We start from the raw sequence: 12,134 nt of genomic DNA on the forward strand, positions 1-12,134 counted from the left end.
CTCCCCTGCCTCCTTGGAGCTCTTATGCTTTCATTTAAACTCAGTTCGTCACAGGAAGTACAGTATATTAATTAGCTTTTCCCTGTAGATTTTCATCAAAATTGATTTTCTTTCAGTCACTAAGAAATCGTTAGTGTTTTCACTTATTACCCCAAAGTGAGAGATGCTGCCTTTGTGCAGGAGTACATGTTAACTGTAGGCTTATTGTCATGGCAACAAGCATATCATTTCTTCTCCTATAGCCCTATTCAGTCATTCATTTCCTTTGTCTCCGTGCACTGATGAGACTGATATGGGAATAATCTTGTTTTCACACAAGCGATGTAGTTTGCCATCTTGATATCTTTAATCTCAAATGAATTGAGTACACTGTCGCATTCATGTAGCTTTTGAGCCAAAATATCAGTTGATGGAATATTTATGGTATATTGACTGCACCGCAATCCTGCTAATATATCAGAAATAGGGATCAGCTGAGATTAGTGAACCCTTCAAAGCTGTTCTTGTAATTGCCTTCAAGATCCAACGTTAAAGCAAGCTCAACTAAATCAAGAAATGAGGCATGAAATAATTAGGACAGATCTTTTTTCTTACCGACTTAAAATCTCTCCATGTCTTATTCTTTTATTTTTCATCATACACTCCTCTAGGTAACGATCTTGGTGGATGGGATTCTCACCACCACCGGCTACACCCAGGAGGACTACACCATGCTGGGCTCTGACGATCTCTTCTACATAGGGGGCAGCCTAAACACAGCCGACCTGCCAGGCTCCCCGGTCAGCAACAACTTCCTGGGCTGTCTGAAAGATGTGAGTACAGCCTGACCTCGGTCCCAGCAGAGCTCTGGAAATACTATCCTACCCTCCTTAGATAGCACTAACCCTTCCTACAAGCAAAGCATGTTCTGCTTATAGAAAATCACCCCTCACATTCATATTGATTCTCCAGTTGTAGGTTGTTTGAAGGAGAAACAATCAGCTGCATATGCGCTGTGCAGAGCATATGCATTTATAGATTCCTGAGGGAATCCCTTTGAGAACTTACCACTAATACACATCAGAAACAGATGCATCTTCCTCATTCCTGAAACACAGTCTGAACTTTTCATCACTATCTCCACATTTTTAAGCTTTTTAACTCTGGGCCTGTACCTGTCAAATTGATTATCTTGAGCAAGCAAGTAAAGCTGATCTACTCAGCATTTGAATTAATATAGACAAAGCAGTGAATAATGGATTAATGCCTAATTTCAGCCTGGCCTTACAAATTTTTAATGAAGTGAGCAATCTCATGAAAAACAAATGACATTCTAGTGTAAGTGCATCAAAAGTGAGTGAAATGCTTTCCCTTACCAAGGATGGATTAGGAAGAGGCATAGCTTAAAACAGGCAGTAGTTTGAATTAAAAGTGTCAAGGTGGCAGATTGGTGTGTATATATATTTTCTTGGGGTCAATACCCGGCACAAACAAATTAGTTTTCTTGGCAGAGACACTTGCGTCAAAGGATATAAGACCATTTATTTCATAAATGCTTCTAAACTGTTATGAGGCTCCGCTCTTGATCCCCATTAAATCCAGCTGCATAGGATTCAGCAGGGAGTACAATGCACCAAGGACAGAACAGACACATCACTTAGAGGATGCACAAGGCAAATAGAGTAGAAATAGCCTGACTAAGCTAGTAACAGCAGCAGCAAGTTGGAGAAAAGTATAACAAGCAGCAGCTTCTTTAAAGTTTAGAGTATGTGTGAAAGTGAAAAGTGAAATTATAAAGAATGTCATATAATCTGCTTAAAAGTAGATTGATGACTTATATGAATAGTGATGGAGAATTTGTGCTTCACTTCAGTGCTCTGCCAGAACTATCATAACAAGATTTCTTTCTTATTGGAACCCAATCAACAAAGCACTTTTACTTGCCAAGCTCGAACTACAAAGCATCTAGTTTGTGCAGTCACAGAATGTATTCATGGTGGAGAACTGAAATCTTCAGGCAGCTGCTCTGGTGTCTAAAATAAGTAATCTGTGTTTTAAAGTTCACACACAACACATAAAAAGAGAAGTTACGGACAAATGATTTCCATCATCTGCATAGCTACGCTGGGCACGAGGGATGTTGTCCTGGACAGAAATCTCAGCTACTATTGGATGGATTGCCTTGGAATCTTGACAGACATGTGTGGTGCCTCAAAGGTGAAATCATACAGACTTTGACCCCCTGATGTTTGATATACAGGATGTTATTGGTGGTTTTGAGTGAAATGTCTCAAAAACTATTAGATGGTTTGCCATCAAATTTGCTAAAATCTATATTTGACCAGTACTTTTGTTTTTGTATGGTAAAATACCTGCAAAACGAATAATCAGCTTCAGCTTTAATTTTCTGTTTAAAGCTAATAACAAATATGACAATGCTAACTAAGATATTGAACCTGGCGAATATTACCTGCTAAACATCAGCAGGTTAGGATGGCCTTTGTAAGCATGTTAGCATGCATATGTTAGTATTCTGCTCAAAGCACCGCGTGACTTAAGTACAGCCTCAGAGAGCTGCTGGCATGTTGTTAAAATGTGTTTTGCTTGTGAAAAACAGAAAATCTGTTTAATTTTGTGCATTAAACTCAATAAGTGAACGTGTATTTGTTTTCGTATTAATAAAGCACATAGCATCAACATTTTAAAGCAATCAAACATTAACTGAATGTTTTCAAATGGAGTGTATGCATAAATACCCTGCAGTGTGAATACACTGAATGAAAATTAGATGTTATTTATGGACAGGTTATTGTACCAGCACCCTGCCAATGCTGCAACCCCCGCTTTGTGGGTGGTGCGGCTGGTGGTGGTGTTTAGACCTACTACTGCTGTGCATAGTCACACAGATGTACTGTAGGCATGCGGGGAGAGTATGACGGGATGAAAAGTCTATGGGATGACAAACCCGAAAAGTCCCAGTAATGAGGGCGAGCGTTGGCAGAGGCAGAGCTGATCAAATGGGATCAGCACTGCCTAGAGATCAGTTCAGAGACGGGTCAGTCAAAAGCCACAGCTCTGAGTTTGGTGATGAAGTACAGGAACAAAGCTCGGCAGTGAATGGAAAAAATTCAAACCATACATATTAATCTTAATCCATACGGGAAAGAAAGTGACCAAATAGATGCACTGCTTATAGAATAAATATAAATAGGCATATTGTCTTATTTTATTGATTGTAGAGAGTTTGGGCCATGACTAATCTCTCAAGACGTTACATGTTAATAGATGTGAGTGCTGCTGGGTAGAGGCCATCAGGTTCATCAGGTACAGGAAAATAATGGCCACTTACAGATGAGTGTCACTACTACAACAACTAGCAAGGAGAGATTCATTTGTCTTTGAAGTCACCAGGTTATTGGTCTGGAGTATGTGTGCCCACAGTATATCGCACACTGCATCATTAGGTCCGTCTGCTTTAATGCTTCAAAGATTGTACCCAATTTGGTTATGAAGAATGTGCTCTCACGGCTGTTAGCAACAGAGAAGGTCTTTATTCTCAGACTGCTGTTATTCTTCACCACTTGAGCATAAAAGACATAAGGGTTTTGTCAATCGACACTTGAGGAGCTTTATTCTTCCATTTCGGGACACTCTGTAATCCTTGTCACATACAACAGGCGTCTGAATTGGTGAAATAGGATTCCACTTCCTGTATTGTCCTTTGGCTTATGTAATAGCCCTGCAGAGGTCACAGTGTGCCTTTTCGTAGCCAGCTATGTATTTCTGTTAGATGTGGTGTTCTTAGTTGTAAACAATATCTGTATGTTACGGCTAACGCACTGTTCCGCTTTGTATAGGTGTCTTGATTGACTGTCTTCCCATTTTAAATTTGCCTGTTACACTCATTTCGCGATGGTCAGTTTCACCATCTGATTTCCCTGCTTAATTAGTCACACTGAGGCAGTGCGTAGTGTGATATTGGCTCAAATTGCCTCTCAGCTCTGCTGTTAGTCCTCGGTGCAGTGCGGTGTGTCACCTCAGGCAGTGACTGGTCACAGAGTGATGTGGCAGATAACAGTGAGCTCGGGGTGACTTACAACTGATACAAAATGAGACAAGGATTGCTGTCTCCTGCTGTGCATATTGATGAACCCAGAATGAAAGTAGAAAATAATACAATAAGGGCACAGAGAAACCCGCACAGGCACTATACTGAAGTATGCGTTCAGTACACAGGCAGGTTTCTATGTAGTGTAAGTAGATATCTTCAAAAAGGTTTTTGTATTTTTCCCCGTTTCCTGTGATTGATCTGAATTTTTAAATAAATAGCCTGACATTCCTCGAAGACAGAAGGAGGTCTGTTGTGTGTTCACTTCATCCAGAGTGTATCATGAGATTTTTTTTACCACTGTTCAGATGTATCTGCATTGTGAGCTGAGCAGTGTTTGTTCAGTTTGTGCCCTTTTACATCTACTAAATTTACCTATTTAAATATTGAATTGTGTGTTGTGCCTTTCTCCCACCCACCATCTCTGCTTGGACTTGATCTCTCCCGGTTTCACTTAGTATAAGCACATATAATTATTTGCTATTGTGTAGGTACTATGACTGTGATTCCTCCTCTTCGAATGTAAGATTATTCTACTGTCAGACCCATTGTACGTTCCTTAGTGACTCAGCTAAATGTCTAAAATGTAAATGTTTGTATTTGCATCTACATCTAAATGCATTTCCCGATTGTCAAAAGCATTTCAGCTCTTGCTGCCTTTTTGTTTTTGTTTGAGTAGCTGTAAAATACAATGCGTTCAGTTCACAATCTCTGCATGGACACAGCACGAGTCAGGAACAATCTCAGCGAGATGTGATTCTTTTTTCAAGTGCCTCTAGATCTGTTTAATTAAAGGTGCCAGTTTATTGGACAGAACTCTGGAAATGAAATCGTCAGGCCATTTAATATCTGAGCTCTGAGTTCAGGGATGATTCACCATTTTCTACTGCATGTCCTTGTGAATGCTGTTGTGTTATATTGATTCTAATATTTATTGATGAGTAAAATTCAACCTTTGCACTGAATGTATTGCTCTTTCCAGCTGTCATCTCACCAAGACATCTTTCTTAATCATTAGGTGGTCTACAAGAATAATGAGTTTAGACTGGGTCTGTCACGACTGGCTGAACAGCAAGACCCAAAGATTAGTATCCATGGTGACCTGAAATTCAGCTGCGAGGATGTGGAAGCCCTGGAGCCGGTCACCTTCGACACGCCGTCTGCCTACTTGACATTGCCCAGGTGGAACACAAAGAAGACGGGCGCCATATCTTTTGACTTCCGCACCACAGAGCCCATCGGCCTGCTGCTGTTCAGCCATGGCAGTCTGCAGGGCACGCAGCCCGACAAGAAGCCCAGGGCCGACTTCTTCGCCATAGAGCTGCTGGATGGATTTCTTTACCTGGTCATGGATATGGGCTCTGGCAGCATCAAGATGAAAGCCAGTAACCAGAGGCTTGATGATGGCGAGTGGTGCCGTGTGGACTTCCAGAGGCGAGGGCGAAACGGTAAGAGAATTGTGTGTATTTGTGAAAGCAGGGGAAGCCTTCTGTCTGCTTCTGTTACTGTGTTTTTCCTGATTTAGCTGTAGAGCAGAGCTGTGAAACCACCATATGCCAGCATGGATTCAGTCACATTGGCACGCTCTTGCTTTTTATTCACCACACTGAAACATGCATGCATATTAGGTTTTAATTACGATGATATTTTCAAATGCTGTAATCTATGTATGACATTTTGAAATCTGTGTTAACCTATTTCACAAGTGGCCAATTATTCAGTCACCTACTTCAAATTGGGCCTTATTAGTACAATCCAAATGTCTGCCTTATTAGTAGAAGCCAAAATACACACAGTTCCTTCTACTTCTTTCTACACATTTCTATAAATATATTCCTTCTCAAGCAGGCTAATATGACAATGCAGATTTCTTAACTTTTTCAGAGCAAGTTTTAGTTTCAGCTCCTGCTTTTGCTCCTAAAATCACCTCCTAAGGACTGTCAGTACAGCTTCTAAATCCACACTCTTTAAAACAAGCAGGGACTTATGCCCACTTCCTCAATGTCACAGTTTGTTCTCACTTCTCACTTAGCACAACCCACACACACCTGTCTTCATTTTCTGCAACAAAAACATTGTGTAAGTACAAATTGACTCACTTCCCACCCTACAGGCTTCATCTCTGTGAACAGCAAGAGCGTCCCCTTTTCTGCTAATGAAGGCAGTGAGATCCTTGACCTAGATGGGGACATGTATCTTGGAGGTTTACCTGAGGATCGCCAAGCCCTCATGCTCCCCCCTGAGGTGTGGACCGCCTCCCTCAGCCTTGGCTACGTGGGCTGTGTGAGGGACCTCTTTATTGACGGACAGAGCCGTAACCTGTGGAGGCTGGCGGAGGTTCAGAGCGCCACAGGTGTCAGCAGCTTCTGCACCAGAGAGACTCATGTCAGGTGTGCCAGAGACACATGTGCCAACGGTGGACACTGCAGAGAGGGCTGGAACCGCCACATCTGTGAATGCAATGGTACTGGCTACCTAGGTCCCAGCTGTGAGAAGGGTAAGAGTTTCTGAGAACAACGTTGGTGGATGGGGAGGAGAAGTGACTTCAAAATGCTGCTGCAAAGCTTTTATCACACTTTGGCTGGTATTTTATTTATTAACTTAGCTGTGTAGTGGCTGGAAAGTGCCTTAATGCTCAGGTCTCCCAAACAATAATAATTTAATTTGCAACTGCAGTATGATCATCTACATTCTGTATAATGACACACCTATTCAAGTAAGAGTTGAGTGCTCTCAACTGAAAGTAGCCCTTTTAGTTCATATCTATATATATATATATATATATATATATATATATATATATATATATATATATATATATATATATATATATATATATATATATATATATATATATATATTTAGTGATTTATTAATGAATTATCAGTATCATGAGGTTGCCAGTGTGCCAGTGCTATGAGTGTTTCATTAGAAATGCAGTGCTGCCTCGGCAGAGTCATTCGGCCTGAATCACTCTGCATTTACCATGCAGATGGTTTTCCACAGAGAGGCCAAATTACACAGATCCGTTGGCTAACAGTAAAAGCTAATAGAATGAGGGATATATGAAAATCCCTCTTGTATTGCACTATGATGGGTATAAATCCTTCAGAAATTTGATTGCTGCTGTAATCTCGCCGCTGTCTCCACATGCTCCAGGCTTTTTCTGCCATCTGGTGCGACTGATGAAAACTGCAATCTAAAATGATATCATGCCATACCGGAGATAAGCTCAAATTCAGGTTTCATTCCGTAAATGCCACTTTATGTTTTTAATGTCGTGTTGTGATTCCCTCTGGGGTTCAATGTCTGCTAACGCTTCCTCTTCCCGAAATCCGTAGAGGCCACCATGGTGAGCTATGACGGCAGCATGTATCTAAAGGTGGTGATGCCAAGGACGCTACACACAGAGGCCGAGGATGTGTCCCTCCGCTTCATGTCCCAGAGGGCTTTTGGCCTACTGATGGCCAGCACCTCTCAGCAGTCAGCGGACACCCTGCGTCTGGAGCTGGACGGAGGCAGAGTGAAACTCACTGTGAACCTGGGTAATGCTGCTGCGGCAAATACGGGCAAATAGTACCAGTTGACCTTTAAGGGCGCGTCACCAAGCTAGAGTTCTCATGGTATTAGTTTTGTCTCTGACTCTCCCATATTCATCCTCATACACAATGACTACAGTTGCTTAAAAAGATCAGCACATCCCTTGAACCTTTTGCATGTTGCTAGAATTTATTTGTAATTTTTCAGAGACCCGTGGTGGTTGTCAGATTTATTCAGTGCAATTCTATTTAACCCGATTAATGAATGGTCAGTTTCAAATCAAGGGGATAACATAAAACATAAAAACAAACAAAAAAACAAAGTGATAACATAATGAAATATGGACATATGGAATAGTTTGGGATGTAGGACTATTCTTTTTGCCAAATAAACTTTGGTTTCCTTTTACCAGGACATGATAAAGTGGTCAATCTATGGATGGGATTTAAATAGATACTTTAACCTTTTAGGAAGTGCGCTTTTTAACTCCCTGGGGGAAAGTTAGATGAGAAGATTGATTCTACTCTCATCGCTGTCCATGAAGTATAACCCAGCAGAGGTTTAGCTTAGCTTAGCATAAGGAGTGGAAACCAGGGGAGACAGATAGCCTGGCACTGTCAGATGGCAGCAAAATCCACCACTACCTCTAAAGCTCAGTTATTAATGAGCTAAATCTTTGTGTTGCGTGCAAAAACAACAATTTGCTGTTTTATTGGGGTTTATGTGTCAGACTATTTTTCTGCCATACACAGTAACTTCCTGGAGTCTTTGCGGTTGCCTGGCACCCACTTAGAGACAAAAAAAGTCCAATACATAAACCCCTGTAAAACGGCAAATGGTCGTATTAGATGCAACAATGTGTGATCTTCTCCACCAGAAAGAGAATAAGTGTATTTCCCAAAACATTTCCTTTAAGTCATCCAGGGTTTACTTCAGACATTTTGTTTGTATAGTAGCCTTTGCGCGCTTGTTACGCTATTATTTACCATTTGGCTACCGGGACGCCCAAAATGTATATTTATATACAGTTAGATAATTATCACCATATCTTATCAACATACGAGTACAAAACTGAACAACTGATGAAGAATGCTGTATCTAAATTTAAAATAAATGTGCTATGTGCTATGATAGCACATAGCACATAGTACACACACTATGAAAGAGATTCAATGTCTTTTCAAACAACTGTAGGTGTGTATGCATATTCTGTCTCTCCGTCTCTCTCTCTCTGTATCTCTCTCTCTCTCTTTCTGTCTCTCTCTCTGTCTGTCTCTTTCTCTCTCTCTCTCTCTCAGTTCATCCAGTGGTCAGGTCTCATCTGACCGTCTCGGCTCTTTCAGCCCTTCAATGGCTTGTCTGCAGTTCAAGGAGAAGGCAGTCAGAGACCAGATCCGCCATTATTCTGAGATATCACCACTTAGACCGCTCACACCATAGATGTGACCATAGTAGTTCCCTCCCCTCACATTTACTGGCCTGTCCAGTTTAGAGTCGCTTCACTGAACAGAGGGTGCCAGTGATGGACACTCACTTTCTCTCTCTCTGACACACACACACACACACACACACACACACACACACACACACACACACACACACACACACACACGCACATGCATACACACACTTGCAGCAGAAAGTCACTCTGGTCTCTGGTTGTCTGTATCCACTGCTCTGTGATGGTTGACAGCTTGAGAGCACGCCTCAGCCACATGACTTACACCGATACATTCATGTGCAGTTGGATAAATTGGTTTCATTATTCAGAACATGGAAATGATGAGTGGGTGAATCAACTTTGAGAACAAAAATGTGAATATTGCAACTGTATTTAGAAGGTATTAGTTGTAGTAGACATGTGTAAATTCTAACAAAGCAGCATATTTGGACTGGGGTCATCATTTTCATGGTGTAACGTTATTTGTGGCTGCAGGTTGTGCAAATCGCCCTTTTCCTCTGTATTTAACTTGGAAAATATATTTCCATCAGACCTGCAGAAAATGCAGGAGACTGGATCATTTCAGTTAGCAGCACTTTGAGTTTAAGAGTGAAGACAGATCAAGGTTTTGGCTTTTGAGTAGAGGTGCATTGGTAGAAGAGTAAATACCCCTTAGACACTTTAAATTACACATAAATGACCTTCTCAGTAGTGTCAGTGAAATTCATCAATCAAATTAATGTCTGCATCACTTACAGTATGAATGCATGTAGGCTGATCTAAACAAATATAATACAAGAGGCGATACTGCACAGATCCCACAGGAATATATATTTATTGCAAATTCTGCATAATCCCAGTAATTGCTCTAATTTGAGTACTGTTCTGTAGCCACTCTCACCTGTTCTTTGAAGTAAATTAATCATGCTCCTTTGGGTGATAGGTTTTTAGATGCTTTATTTGGTATAGAAAAATCCAATCCAAAATACCAAAATTTCAGCTCACAGCAGTGCATGTTTTCTGTATTACCCAAGAGCTCGCTTCAGTAATCAGTTGCAATATCTGAAACAGTCAAATTCATTTGCAGATGCCTGAATATAAGCAGCCGTATCCGAGCCGAAACCGACACTAAAAATCCTACTGATGCATCTCCACTTTTACGGTCAATAAAACTCTTATTGATCCAAACTTTGATCTGGTCTATTGTTCTACCAGCAGTGCCAGACACATGCTGAGGTTTTCCTTTCACTCACTATTCCTTTTTCTAATGTTATGCACACTACAGGGAGGAAAGTGGCGGTTTAGACTCTCGAGCCTGTCCCCGGATGGTGGGCTCTGAAAAGCACTGAACTTTCTGCAGAATGTACCTTGAAGGATGTGAAATATTCTCCTCTTTTATGCTGTTTTCTTTTTTCTTTTAACCTCACCATCTCACTCTCTCTCTCACCAGATTGTATCAGGATAGACTGTAATCTCAGTAAGTGTCTCCTATGATTATTAACTGTACCATGATTAAGAGAACATGCATTGTGGTATAATCATCTCCCTCTTGGTCTATTCCCTCATGAAACAGAACATAATTCATTTCTTCTGCCCCACAAGTCCCTTTGTTTACTGCTGCTGTTATGCTACTCACAAATATTATTACAAAGATAAGAACAAGAATGAGACTTCACTGTGCGTTTAGATATAATTGGCATTTGTTGGCTCTTCATTCATGAACTCTACATTGTATTAACAATTTACACATTTTGTCATTATGACATAATAATCTTGTAATCAAATGTAGCTAGATTTGACATACAGTAGCCTGCTATTGTGCTGTCAATGAGCCTGTCATTAATTTGCTTTTGACTAATTTGCTCACATAGCTAATAATTGAGCACAGTTCAACTACAATCAGCAAATATCTGCAGCGAGAAAAGCAGCACTCACTCTGTTTAGAGAAAAATGGATTTTATTACTGAGTAATTCCACTGTTTTGGCAGAGGTGATATTCATTTATTAAAGGTCAGCCTGATATCTGATCAATAGATGAGAATAAATCAAGACTGTCATGTGTTATAGTAACATTTGAATACAATCTGTCTGAGTCTAACTACTCATCATACATCAATAGACACTTCTAATCTTGCTTTGTGACATCCCAAAGATAACCGTAAGAGGCATCCTGCACCATATGTGCTATAAAATGCGGGATGACCAAGCAGGGTACAGTAAATGTACTGTATAAAATGTCTTAAATCCTTCAACATGAAGAATGACTTAATATAAAAAATGACTGACAAATATGACAGCAAATCATCACATACATTGTCATGAGACATAGGGTATTTAAACGAGCAAACATAATTCCATTGATTAAAAGGTAGATGAATGCAAAAGGCAGATTTTTCTCTGTATCAACAGAATAGAATTTCTGGTATTCTATACTCTTGTGAAATGGAGTGGTACTTTAGGGTTGCACAATGGTGATTTATGATGTAGATTGTCGCTCTCACCTGATAGTGAGAGACAGGCAATTTAAGTTTTGGTTCAGACTACAGCAGAGGGATAAAAGCTGTTTGCACTGGAGAGGTGAACGGCTCTCCGATATAGATCATCCATTACAGAGGAGGCTTATGAATGCATATAAAAGTTATCACTTTAATCGTGTGCAGGCTAAAAGCTTTTTTCCACCCCTCATGTATGAATAATTCCTGGATTCTCTGAAATATGATGTTTAACTGTTAATGTTCAATTTGCAGCCTGAATATCACTCATTATATTGTATTTTATGTACTCAAACATATATTAACATTTAAGCATGTACAATAGGAAAATCAATTACCTGCAGTCTGTACTGTAATTTTGTCTCATGTTAATCTATTGACCTGAGATGCTGATTTAATGGCTATACAGCAAAAGGGGACACTTTAACTGTTACAACAGATTTACGGCACAAGCCTGAGCCTATAAACAACAGTCCATTTGATTGAACGGATTACATTGTTTTTCTCTGATCCAGGTGAGTAGTGTGTGTGCATTCCCGGGTGTGTGTGGATGGTTGGACAGCAGTGAGGTGTG

At 40.4% G+C, this 12,134-nt stretch overlaps 1 protein-coding gene across 5 annotated transcripts in view; it reads left to right on the forward strand.

Annotated features, from left to right (window-relative positions):
• The window catches only part of LOC137876349 (neurexin-2-like), a 109,646-nt gene that overhangs the window by 36,350 nt on the left and 61,162 nt on the right, over nt 1-12,134 (forward strand). For 3 of the 5 annotated variants that reach the window (XM_068715836.1, XM_068715839.1, XM_068715838.1), the window contains 5 exons: nt 651-812; nt 5,106-5,535; nt 6,201-6,584; nt 7,429-7,632; nt 10,519-10,545. In XM_068715836.1, the coding sequence (XP_068571937.1) occupies nt 651-812; nt 5,106-5,535; nt 6,201-6,584; nt 7,429-7,632; nt 10,519-10,545 (1,207 nt within the window). The remainder of the gene's footprint in view (nt 1-650; nt 813-5,105; nt 5,536-6,200; nt 6,585-7,428; nt 7,633-10,518; nt 10,546-12,134) is intronic. The other 2 variants (XM_068715837.1, XM_068715840.1) reach the window with 1 other exon arrangement.

Source organism: Cebidichthys violaceus, unplaced genomic scaffold (genome assembly GCF_023349555.1).
Source record: "Cebidichthys violaceus isolate CVI_PGR_0920_01 unplaced genomic scaffold, fCebVio1.0.p SCAF_20, whole genome shotgun sequence".
NCBI classification, from domain to species: Eukaryota; Metazoa; Chordata; class Actinopteri; order Perciformes; family Stichaeidae; genus Cebidichthys; species Cebidichthys violaceus.